General features: G+C 46.8%; 1 protein-coding gene across 1 annotated transcript; it reads right to left on the minus strand.

Moving 5' to 3' along the window:
* Positions 1 to 11,130, minus strand: LOC129356215 (putative ferric-chelate reductase 1). Its single transcript, XM_055025816.1, has 12 exons — positions 11,033 to 11,130; positions 8,932 to 9,141; positions 8,430 to 8,566; positions 8,168 to 8,265; positions 7,908 to 8,079; positions 3,843 to 4,037; positions 3,634 to 3,734; positions 3,393 to 3,543; positions 3,188 to 3,292; positions 655 to 727; positions 386 to 414; positions 1 to 315 (listed from the first exon to the last, which is right to left on the minus strand). Exons 2-7 carry the CDS (start codon positions 9,119 to 9,121, stop codon positions 3,705 to 3,707), a joined length of 822 nt encoding a protein of 273 aa, XP_054881791.1. The 5' UTR covers positions 9,122 to 9,141; positions 11,033 to 11,130; the 3' UTR covers positions 1 to 315; positions 386 to 414; positions 655 to 727; positions 3,188 to 3,292; positions 3,393 to 3,543; positions 3,634 to 3,704.
* Positions 11,131 to 12,306: the final 1,176 nt, after the last annotated feature.

Below are 12,306 nucleotides of genomic sequence, written 5' to 3' on the forward strand. Positions count from 1 at the left end.
AAGCAGACGTGATTTTGGGTTGTTTTTCTTTATTTTCTGATATTTGGCTGCATAAACCAACAGCTGGTCACTAACTCAATCTTTAATGCGCTGAAGTTTCTCCACTGTAGAACAAACATGTAACTCATCCTCAGCTGCATCATAACGGACTCATCTCTGCATCACGGCTGAACATGTGAGGAACAGAACGAACTCAGAGTGAGAGCTGAGCAGAGCCTAGGGAGACGCCGCCTGTCCTATTCCAGCCAGCAGGGCGATGAGGAAGGACAGGTTCCCGGTGAGGAAGAGCGCCACCAGCAGGACGTCCCGTCCCACCTGCAAACAGGAGAGCTGCCGTCATTCAGGAACGCCGCCTTCACTTGCTGCTTTGGCTCCTTTCCTTTACCGTGTCAGGCTCCACAGGATCGCTGCTATCTGCAACCACAGCACAGAGGTCAGAGGTCAGAGGAGGATGCTGGGAAAGATTTACACTTGTTCTCTTTGCAGGATCTAACAAAAGACTACGTTTTGATACCAACGGCTGCTCTGAACGGGTCAGAACCACTTAGCTTGAATCTACAGTCCCAAATTTAACTCATTTGACTTGGTCATGTATGATGATATCTGACCCGGTTTTCCTGCTCCTACATCATGCTGCCTCTACCGTGCTGTTACCTGCTCTTCTATGGTTCTGTGGCCATCTTTACCAGCAGACTGGAGGTCATGCAGGCGGCCAGCCTCAGGGCTCCTGGGGGAGACATCTCAGTTCAGATTCAGTTTTCGTGCCGCCCTCTGGTGTTCTACCTGCTCAGGGCTGTCAAGCCTTCAACAACAGCACCCATAAGAACACAATGGGAAAACGAGCTGCAGTTCCTTTACCGTTAATGATCACAATCAAAACATGTACAGAAAGTACTTCACATTTAAAAACTTGAGGAAAAGGTGAATTAGAATTTCATTTTTTCCAGATAAATATTTTTGAAGAAACGTCTGAACTTCACTGGTGTGAATTTTAATTCCATTAAGACAATGGAAATGTTTGACGATGACTGGTTCTACTTTGGGTTCTGGCTTGCTGGCCTAGGCTGACGTTAGGACACGCTGGCGAGCGCCAGCTGCTCACCTCCATCTGTAGGTGGTGGCTGAAGGCGGGTAGCTTGGCGGTCTGATCCTCGGCTACACAAGATGGCTGTCGGGCCTTTGGTGTGGAAGGAGCCTGAGCTGGCGTGTAAGGTTGAGAAGTTCTGACTAGAAATCACCAGATTCACTCTGGAACCTGGGGTCAAATACTCTTTCACTCTGGAGTTGCCCCAGATGAGAGGCACCAGTCAGGAGTGGGCATACTTGTTGCCCCTCGTCTTGATGCCTGCATGTAGCGGGTTCATCTCAGAGAATAGGAGTGACGCCTCCCTTCAACTGCATGTGGGGGGAAGTTCTGACTGTGCTCATGTGCCAAACTGAAGTTCAAATTACCCAGCCAGTCATTGGAGGGGGTATCGGAAAGTGCCCCTCCTGGGAACTTCCTTGTTCTGCTGGGAGACTTCGACGCTCACATGGGTAATGACAGTGAGACCTGGAGGAGTGTGGATGGGAGGATCTGAACCACAGCGAGTGTTCTGTTGTTGGACTTCTGTGCTCGTCACGGATTGTCCATAACAAACACCATGTTCAGACATAAGGTTGTACGTACGTTCACTTGGCTCCAGGACACCTGAGGCTGCAGTTCAATGATCGACTTTGTCATCGTCTCGTTGGATCTGTGGCTGCGTATCTTGGACACTCGGGTAAAGAGGTGTGGAGCTGTTCACTGAGCAGTACCTGGCACTAGCTGGTTCCAGCTTGGATATCAACCTTGAGCTTAACGACCCTTACTCCATGGAGCGTGGATATCCAATATACAACTTGAAAACAACTTTCCTGCAGTCGGTAACGCCATGAAAACGCCGGAATAAAGTTTGTTTTGGTCTGTGGCCTTGAAAGATGGAGCCAAGCGACTGTGCGAGACATAAACGTCCCACGCAGTGACGTTGGTTCCAAAGCTCTATACTACGGTGGCCCTGCGGTGAAACCACTTCAGCAAATTGAAAGCACAATTTACAAATTACAAAAGCGTTACAACATGAACGAACAACAGGAAGAGGTATGTCCCAGTGGGAGACGTAAGAAATTACTGATTGGAGTACAGTTTGTTTTGACTCTGGCTTTAACCTTCATTAGAAAGTTAAAGATACATGGCTTTGGTGGATGATGTAAGTCTTCATTTCACTGAAGCTGAAATATGACCAAGTCTGCAGAAAGTCCTGAATATTCTTTTAAACTTTGCCTTCAATTTTTCTTCTTTTTGTAGCAAATGCCTGAAGAATTGTGACAAAAAGAATGGGTCAAATTCTTTTAGTGTTGGATTTTTTCACCCTCCCCACCTCAGTGTACAAGATGTAAGATTGGATTCGGGAAATGAGCACAAAACCTGAATTCATTTCAGGCTTTTTTTTTTACATCCTTTATGTTCCTTCGTTCGGTTCGTAACCTGAGTGAAGTTGCTCCCCCACCTTCTTCAAATCAGACAAAATTAGTGTCAAACATTTGTGCTGGTTTGTGCAGAACATTTTTTGTTTGTGTTGCTATCATTCTAAAGATATGAAGAAAAATATTCTCCAGGAGTCATCAGAGGTCAACCACTCCCCTGGCCCTGCTCACATTTGCAAAATTAAATAGATTTGTTGTCAATCAACTGTGCTCTGTTTGTGCTGGTTTGTGCAGGAAAATTTGTCCATTTATGGTGCTATCATTACAAATGATAGAACTGCAAACTATTATTAATAACATTATTAATAGTTTATAGAGGTCATCAAAGGTCAACCAGCTCCCCCACCTTCTTCAAATCAGGTAAAATGGGTGTCAATCGACTTGACTACATCTGTTCAGAAAATGCATAAACGTAGTCGAGTTGATTGACACCAATTTCATCTGATTTAAAAAAGGTGGGGGGCTAATTGACCCTTGATGACCTTTAAAAATCAAGAGCGAAGGTCTTGATTTACTTACCGGCCGATCTACGTTCCAACTCTCATCTATGATCAGGACTTTTGGGTCATGACTTAAAGAACGAGATCCCTGACTGAAAGGAATCCGGAGGACCTGAGGAGGACCTGAGGAGGACCTGAGGAGGACCTGAGGAGGACCTGAGGAGGACCTGAGGAGGACTCACCATGGGCTCTGATCATCTGATCCTTTCCACTATGGATCGTACCAGGAGATGACAGAGACATCTTTTGGGGGCTGCTGTAAGTTTTCCGGTGCTTCATGATGTTCCCTGTTGGGCACAGCAGAGCCTCCAATGAGGACAGTTCCCTGAGGAGTTGCTAAAAGGTGATTCTGACAAGGATCTGCAGAGTCCGGGTCTTCCTACCTACCATTGGTGCTGGGTCCATAGGCCAGCAGGAGGTGGAAGAATTTGTCAGAGCTGAAGTTGGAGCTCCTGGAAGTGAAGATGGCGTTCTTGGAGGTGAATGTGCAGGCCAGGACCTTGTTCTGGTTGGAGATCTGTATATCTGAGACATGTCCCTGCCAGAGACATTCACTGGTCATCATCTGAGGTCAGGAACCAACCTCTGGACGCTCCTCAACCAGGACGTTCTGGTGGGGATGAAGTACCTTAGATTGAATCACCGGAGCTTTCCGTCCAACAGAGAAGGCCCGCTGCACATCAGCAATTCCAGCGCTGCTCAGGCACAGAGGTAGATGTCATCGTTACCCTGAGGATGGGAGACAAGAGCAGAAACTGAACCGTCTGCTTGGACCTTCTCAGACACTGCAGCACTGAAAAGGTGTTGATAACCAACATCTGATTTGGTTCTCCTCACCATCTTCCGATCATCTGACCACCCAAAAGCTATGTATCCTTCAGCAGGTCCGCACAGCTCGTACCGGACCCCGGATTTGGGCGGAGTCAGAAGCCTGGCTGACATGAAGAAGCATTTGGAGCTGATGGCCGGATTACATTTTGGGGGCTGGCTGAAGCACAGCTTGGTGGAACCGCAGCCGACATTAGAGATGGACTGCAGGGAGACAGCGGACCAATCATCAGAGGATCCTGGGCAGTGGAGGGAACTGGTTCTGACCCAAAGGAAGGAACTGGTTCTGACCCAAAGGAAGGAACTGGTTCTGACCCAAAGGAAAGAACTGGTTCTGACCCAAAGGAAGGAACTGGTTCTGACCCAAAGGAAGGAACTGGTTCTGACCCAAAGGAAAGAACTGGTTCTGACCCAAAGGAAAGAACTGGTTCTGACCCAAAGGAAGGAACTGGTTCTGACCCAAGGAAAGAACTGGTTCTGACCCAAAGGAAAGAACTGGTTCTGACCCAAAGGAAGGAACTGGTTCTGACTCAAAGGAAGGAACTGGTTCTGACCCAAAGGAAAGAACTGGTTCTGACCCAAGGAAAGAACTGGTTCTGACCCAAAGGAAGGAACTGGTTCTGACCCAAAGGAAGGAACTGGTTCTGACCCAAAGGAAGGAACTGGTTCTGACCCAAGGAAAGAACTGGTTCTGACCCAAAGGAAGGAACTGGTTCTGACCCAAAGGAAAGAACTGGTTCTGACCCAAAGGAAGGAACTGGTTCTGACCCAAAGGAAGGAACTGGTTCTGACCCAAAGGAAGGAACTGGTTCTGACCCAAGGAAAGAACTGGTTCTGACCCAAAGGAACTGGTTCTGACCCAAAGGAAGGAACTGGTTCTGACCCAAAGGAAGGAACTGGTTCTGACCCAAGGAAGGAACTGGTTCTGACTCAAGGAAAGAACTGGTTCTGACCCAAAGGAAGGAACTGGTTCTGACCCAAAGGAAAGAACTGGTTCTGACCCAGAGGAAAGAACTGGTTCTGACCCAAGGAAAGAACTGGTTCTGACCCAAAGGAAGGAACTGGTTCTGACCCAAAGGAAGGAACTGGTTCTGACCCAAGGAAAGAACTGGTTCTGACCCAAGGAAAGAACTGGTTCTGACCCAAGGAAAGAACTGGTTCTGACCCAAAGGAAGGAACTGGTTCTGACCCAAAGGAAGGAACTGGTTCTGACCCAAAGGAAAGAACTGGTTCTGACCCAAAGGAAGGAACTGGTTCTGACCCAAAGGAAAGAACTGGTTCTGACCCAAGGAAAGAACTGGTTCTGACTCAAGGAAAGAACTAGTTCTGACCCAAAGGAAGGAACTGGTTCTGACCCAAAGGAAGGAACTGGTTCTGACCCAAAGGAAAGAACTGGTTCTGACCCAAAGGAAAGAACTGGTTCTGACCCAAAGGAAGGAACTGGTTCTGACCCAAAGGAAAGAACTGGTTCTGACCCAAAGGAAGGAACTGGTTCTGACCCAAAGGAAGGAACTGGTTCTGACCCAAGGAAAGAACTGGTTCTGACTCAAGGAAAGAACTGGTTCTGACCCAAAGGAAGGAACTGGTTCTGACCCAAAGGAAGGAACTGGTTCTGACCCAAAGGAAAGAACTGGTTCTGACCCAAAGGAAGGAACTGGTTCTGACCCAAAGGAAGGAACTGGTTCTGACCCAAAGGAAAGAACTGGTTCTGACCCAAAGGAAGGAACTGGTTCTGACCCAAAGGAAGGAACTGGTTCTGACTCAAGGAAAGAACTGGTTCTAACCCAAAGATGGAACTGGTTCTGACCCAAAGGAAGGAACTGTTTCTGACCCAAAGGAAAGAACTGGTTCTGACCCAAGGAAAGAACTGGTTCTGACTCAAGGAAAGAACTGGTTCTGACCCAAAGGAAGGAACTGGTTCTGACCCAAAGGAAAGAACTGGTTCTGACCCAAAGGAAGGAACTGGTTCTGACCCAAAGGAAAGAACTGGTTCTGACCCAAAGGAAGGAACTGGTTCTGACCCAAAGGAAAGAACTGGTTCTGACCCAAGGAAAGAACTGGTTCTAACCCAAAGGAAAGAACTGGTTCTGACCCAAAGGAAGGAACTGGTTCTGACCCAAAGGAAAGAACTGGTTCTGACCCAAAGGAAGGAACTGGTTCTGACCCAAAGGAAGGAACTGGTTCTAACCCAAAGGAAAGAACTGGTTCTGACCCAAAGGAAGGAACTGGTTCTGACCCAAAGGAAGGAACTGGTTCTGACCTAGTCAGGTTGGGTTCTTAGTTATTTTCAAGATGGTGTATCTTGTTTGCTTCCTGTGTCCTGTTCCAGGAAACAGGAAGTAGAACATGAGACTTCCTGTTTAACTGTAGATGTGACTCGGTTTATTTGGCTTGACACTCAGTTTTGCCGGCAGTCTGTAATAACGAGTCACTTGCCTTTAAGCTAATCTATTTCCTGTGGATCAGGAAGTAGCAGCGATTAGTAAGGATCAAGAGTTAAAGGCAGTCGGTCCAGATGACAAACCTGTGGAGGAATGAAAGTGTCTATCAGAGCCAGCAGAAGAGTTTTTGACAAAGCTGTTCAATGAGATTCTCGAGGGACAAGATGCCTGAGGAATGGAGGAGAAGTTTGCTGGTAATAATTTTCAAGAATAAGGGAGATGTCCAAAATTGTGGCAATTACAGAGGAATAAAGTTATGACTCATTCAATGAAGATAAAGGAACAAGTTGTTGAAGCCAGACTGAGGTCAGAAGTGAACAGCACTATGGTTTCATAAACATTCAAGAAAATGTTCTAAAGATGCAATCACTGCATTGTGGATGTTGATAGAAAGGTCCAGAGAATATGAGAGGAGATGCTCTGTGTTTCTGTAGATCTAGAGGAAGCGTATGACATGATTCCTAAAGAGGCGCTGTGGTTCTGCATGAGGAAGTCTGGACAAACAGAGAAACATGTCACAGTGGTGAAGGACATGGATGTCAGACTGTGGTGAGGTGTGCTGCAGGAGGGACAGAGCAGTTCAAGGTGGAAGTGGGACTTCACTAAGGATGGGCTCTGAGCCTTTCCTGTTTCTGTGGGGATGGACAAGTTGATGACATGAATCTTCATATTCATGTTTGCAGATGACATTGTGATCTGTGGTGAGAGCAGAGAACAAGTGGAGGAATGAAGGCTGTAGAAAGACACAATGCATAATGAAGTGGAGACAAGAGGTTACAGGGAACAGAAATAAAGATAGTGAAAGATTTGAAGAACCTCGGCTCAACAGAAACGGGTCCAAGATGTGAAAGTTTTAGTGAGAATGAAAGGAAAGGTGAGCGACACGGTGGCAGTGATGAAGATGTTGAGCTTGTCTTTAGGAGAGACATGAATGTAGTCGGAAGACAGGGTTACATGGAGACGGACGACTCGCTGTGGGAACCTTTGAAGGGAAAAAGCCAAAAGGAAAAGAAGAGGTTAAACTCAGAGATATCTAAAAGAAAAACTCAATCATCCATATGTGCATATTCAAGTCCACAACATGAAAAATAACTCAATTTACATAAAGATTACAACATTTTGTCACAATCTCAGTGAGACACCCTGAGCAGAACAATTACCATAAGATGAAATCCCTACAAACTAGCAGCAGCTGGTGGAACCTGCCTTTAATCACAGCAATCTGCAGTTATAATGCGATAGAAGCAATAACAGATTCAGCCGAGATGCACTTAGACATGATGGGATTTAGACTAAATCTGAGCAGGTTCCACTGGGTGACCCTGACCTTGACCCTGACCTTGACCCTGACCTTGACATAACCTCTAAGCCAAAAGAAAATACAGAAAGTGTTTTTATTCAGACCCAAAGGCTAGAACTGATTCTGATCTTGATTCTGATCCTGCTGAGCTTCAGATGTTTCTCGAGCTGCAGCTGATCTGAAAGTTCTGGTTTTAGTTTTACGGGTCAAACGGACTAAGTGTTCTGGTGCCTCTCAGACCCAAACAGCCCGGTTCCTCCTGTGTGACTGGGAAGGTTCTGTGGTTGGAATCAGAAACTAAATCCAGACTCCAGTTGAACGACGGTCACTCACAGCAAACCCGGGAGGCGGGGTGCCGGGAGGCGGGGTGCCGGGAGGCGGGGTGCCGGGAGGCGGGGTGCCGGGAGGCGGGGTGCCGGTATCCGCGGCCCGGCTTCCATTCAGACTCAGAACCGGACTTTTCACTCCGACCCAGAAAGTTCTGTAGCTTTGAACAAAGGAGGCTCTGCAGGAACGAGAAGAGAGAAGCACCTGAGGTCCAGACTGAGCTGCAGAACCGCAGCAGAACCTGGAAGGACCCATCTGAGCCTCACTGGAACTGGACCGCTCCAACGGTTCTGTCTCGGTCCGGCTGCCAAGTCACCTGGATGTTGCTCTTTGGAGAACCAGAGGAGTGGGAGACGGCAGAGTTCTGAGGACACAAACATTAGAGGTCTCTGATTCTGGTGATTCCTGGAGTTTCTGCAGAGTGATCTGGTTCTGGACCCTGGTTCTGGACCCAGGTCACTCCGTTTTTGGTACCATCAGGTTCCAGGTTCAGTCATGCATTTCAGTGCAGGTGGGTGGAGCACTCACGGGTTTCTGGAAGCAAGCGAGGAGCCGGGCCGGACCAGAACCCAGTAGAAACGAGCCCACAGCAGACCGGCCTCCCGGCTCTCTGGCCTCCAGCAGGAACCCGATAAATGGACCGGAACTCGGACCCTGGAGAGAGACTGGAGAACAGGAAGGCTGTCAGACTGGGACCAGAACCCCCCCAGTAAAGATCCTGCTGTTCCATGATGGGAGGTTCTGGTTCTGTGGAACAGAACCCACAGCAACCAGAGGCAGGAGGAAGATCAGTGACGGACCACTTCCTGCTGCACACCGAGAAATATAAGATAATTGAGAAACAAGCGAACCGTGTCTGAGTTTTATTTTGAAAGGCAGAATACTGCTGAGTCACTACTGGGGTGGGGGAGAAGCTGGTTACCAGTGGACAGACAGGTTTCTGTTTGTAGAAAACGAACAAAAACCTTTATGACATTTTGTCTAGAGGACCAGTCAAGTGTTTTCTACCTTTGAAGGCTCGGCGACTGACCTTTGACCTGTCCTCCATGCGCGGGGCCGCTCCGCTCCGCTCCCACGGTGAACGGCGCGGCGGCGGTCTGGGGAGCGGCGTGGTGGTTGGGGGTCATGTCCGCGCAGCTCTCCGACACCAAGCCTGAGGGGTAGCAGCGAGCGGCAGGAGCGGCCCAGATCAGAACCAGCAGCAGCGCGATCCGCTTCATGATGCGCAGCAGCTCCAATGCTGCAGGAGAGGAGGAGAACGAATGAACGTAAGATGAGAGTTAGGAGAGGAAATAGACCAGGGGACGAATGTATGAACTGGGGAGCAATACAGGATATTTACAGCACCTTCGTTCGTCACACTCAGAAACTCCTCTACCAGCCATGAACCACCACGATGCTCCGCCTCCCATTTGTTCAGACCGGGATGATTTCAAATTAATTGTGCGGTTTGTCTGTAAAGCTACACTGTAACCATCAGCCGCTTGGCGTGTTCAGTCTGTCCTCTACCTGTATCAACACACCTGCAGCTCTGAACCTGCAGCTCTAAAGAAGAAAAGCTGCTGGACTGCAAGCATCGCGCCCTTCATTTTAAGGACGCTTATTGGTCCCCAAAATGATGAAAACCTGGATATTATCATCAATCAATAAAATCCCCTCTGGCCGAACTTGAAGAGTGGACTATGCTGCTAACACTTTCCTTTGGTCAACAACTCAGAGGCGGAAGTCAGAGCTTCTGGGAGAAGCTTTTCGCGATATGACCCTCTGTCTTTCAAACTGCTTTTCAGCATTATGGAAGAGGAGGATAACGCAAAAAAACACCAGAGAAAGTTTGTTTTGGTATGTGGCAAAACAATGGCCACCTGCGTGTGACGTGATGTCAGCTCCAAAGCTCTATAGCTCCAGTAGCATTTACAGTAGTGATAACTTCGTTAGCATTTTCAGTAGTAATAGCTCTGTTAGTGCTGCTTGTTTTTGACGTTTCTTCCAGCATCTGTATCGCTGTGACCGGTTTGGCAACAGTGTGTAGAGTCCAGAATGGTGGTAACAGACACTGGACCTCCATGGACCCGGTTGGATCGGTGACACCCGGGCAGTAGCTCCTGTTAGCATCTCCAAGAGCATCCAGCTCTGCCTGTCTCAGCGGCTGCACATCATTTAGTTTTAGCTTGTTAAGGTATTGATCGCCTTCATTGGTTCGGCTGGTATAAATGACTCAACGGGTTGTGGAGAAATGTCCAGGTCCAGATTTGGTCCTTCATGTGTTCCACTCCGGCTCTCACACTGCGCTCTCCTTTCTCTCATGTACAAAATTATCCAGATTTGCTCCTTTTATTTATTATTTCTTTTTTTTTTAGCATAGCCAACAGTGCCACAGTGTGGCATTATCTAAAATGAGACCAGTCAAAGATAAACAACTACTGGGGTAAAGTTATCCTTCCTGTGTTTACTTTGGTGACTCCAGTACAGAATGGACCTGATGACGTCATCAACCCATTGTGAAAAAATGCAGATCACCATGGATGAAAAATATAACAAAACATACTTTTTTAAAGTAATTATGAGTTTCAGCGTATCAAAAACTGCAATTTTTTAAGTAACAGGAAAATTGCAACAGAGTTGAACACAAATAGGCAACATGTTCAACTAAATCTGGATCCTTTTAAGATCTTGTTCAAGGTTCCCCTTTTTAACTTTGAACCCCCGCCCCCCAAAAGGTCTCTGCACGGCCCTGGTTTAAGGTTTGAAATGCGTGCACGTATTTTGCAAGGAAAGATTTGGGATTAACGGGTTAATTACCACTGAAAATAATCAGAAGCGTCACATTGCGAATAGAAAAAAATGCTCCAATGCTTAAATAAATCTAAGATACAAGATACCACCGAAAATCAAACAGAAAACAACCGTAAAACTGCCTAACCTTTTCTAAAAGGAAGCTAATAGTCGGCAGCATTTCGACTAATGGCAGTTAATGGCCACACGAACGGTAATTAGCATTTAAGCTAGAGGCCGTTAACCGTCACTTCTACTACCAGAAAAATCTCGAAATAGAATATATTCCAATAAAACACTGTCCTCAACCTACAAACTTCTAACAATGTTACCTGTACATTACTGAGCACTTAACGCACCTGTGGAAGCAGAAATCGGTTTCTTCAGGAATGGCTTCACTGCGACGTTAACTTCACTGTTAACGCGCACACTGAGCTTCTTCTGTGAAATGCTTATGTGCTACTACTGCCATCTTCTGGCGGGGATTGGTATTGCACCAGAAACTTTTGTGAGCTTTGCACAGCGGAGGGCTGTCAGCAGGGTCTTCTTTGCTAGCCCTAAAAAATTGAGGTGAAATTTTTTTTAAATGTCTTAGTTATATTTAACTTTATAAATAAATACATTTTTTTCTATAAAGGAGTTATTTATTGGTGTTATTGAGTTTTCATTTTAATTCCTACCTTGTAAAGTGCCTAAAACTTATGGAGGTAAATTTGTTTCACAATTGTTAAATAAAGAAAAATTAATCTCAAGTGAAAAAAATTAAATTGTATTCAAAATTTTGTTTAAAAAAATAAATTTATTAAATTATTAATTTTGTAAATTTATAATTTATTAAATTAATAATTTAATAATTACTCTGCTAGCATCAACACACCTTTGTAGAGTTGCATTAAGCGTTGCAAAATACCAACTGTATCTGGAGGAAATATGTGTTAAAACCTGTTACCACAGCAGTCTGCCAATTCAGCAGAACAGCCCCCGATGTCCAATCAATTTTGCAGAGTCGTGTCAGTCAACACAACCCTACAACATCCAGAATCTTAAGGAACCCAGGATGAATCTCATCCACGTGCCACCAAGGAGCTTTATAATCACCTCAATGACCTTGTCCCTAGAGATTGGAGCCCGACAGAGTCCCCAGGCTCAGCTTCCTCAATGGAAGGCATGTTGGCGGGACTGAGGAGGTCTTCGAAGTATTCTGCCCACAACAACCCGAGTCGAGGTCAGCAGCAGATCACCACCACTATAAACAGTGTTGGTACTGCACTGCTTCCCCCTCCTGAGACGCCAGATGGTGGACCAGAATCACCTCGAAGCTGTGCGGAAGTCTTTCTCCATGCCTCAGCAACCACCAGAGGCGCATGCCGCTTCACCTATCAGCTGCTTCTGGAGACCCACAGGAAATAAAGGCCCGATAGGACTCCTTCTTCAGTCTGACAGCATCCCTCACCAAAGGTGTCCACCAAGGGGTTTGAGGGTTGCCGCCACAAACTTGCGGCCACAGCTCCGATAAGCTGCCTGGCAATGGAGGAACGGAACATGGTCCACTCAGACTCTATGTTTCCCACCTCCCCCGGAATGTGTTCAAAGTTCTGCCGGAGATGGGACTTAAAGCTCCGTCTCACAGGGG

Source organism: Poeciliopsis prolifica, unplaced genomic scaffold (genome assembly GCF_027474105.1).
Source record: "Poeciliopsis prolifica strain line A6 unplaced genomic scaffold, Auburn_PproV2 SCAFFOLD160, whole genome shotgun sequence".
In the NCBI taxonomy this organism is placed as follows: domain Eukaryota; kingdom Metazoa; phylum Chordata; class Actinopteri; order Cyprinodontiformes; family Poeciliidae; genus Poeciliopsis; species Poeciliopsis prolifica.

Bases quoted from the DNA above. Each gene is read 5' to 3' on its own strand.
- LOC129356215 (XM_055025816.1), bottom strand. From the start codon at position 9,121: ATGAAGCGGATCGCGCTGCTGCTGGTTCTGATCTGGGCCGCTCCTGCC. The intron at 8,567-8,931 runs GTCAGTCGCCGA...CCTGTTCTCCAG, and splicing joins GCATGGAGGACAGGTCAAAG to TCTCTCTCCAGGGTCCGAGT. The intron at 8,080-8,167 runs GTGAGGCTCAGA...TCGTTCCTGCAG, and splicing joins GTTGGAGCGGTCCAGTTCCA to AGCCTCCTTTGTTCAAAGCT.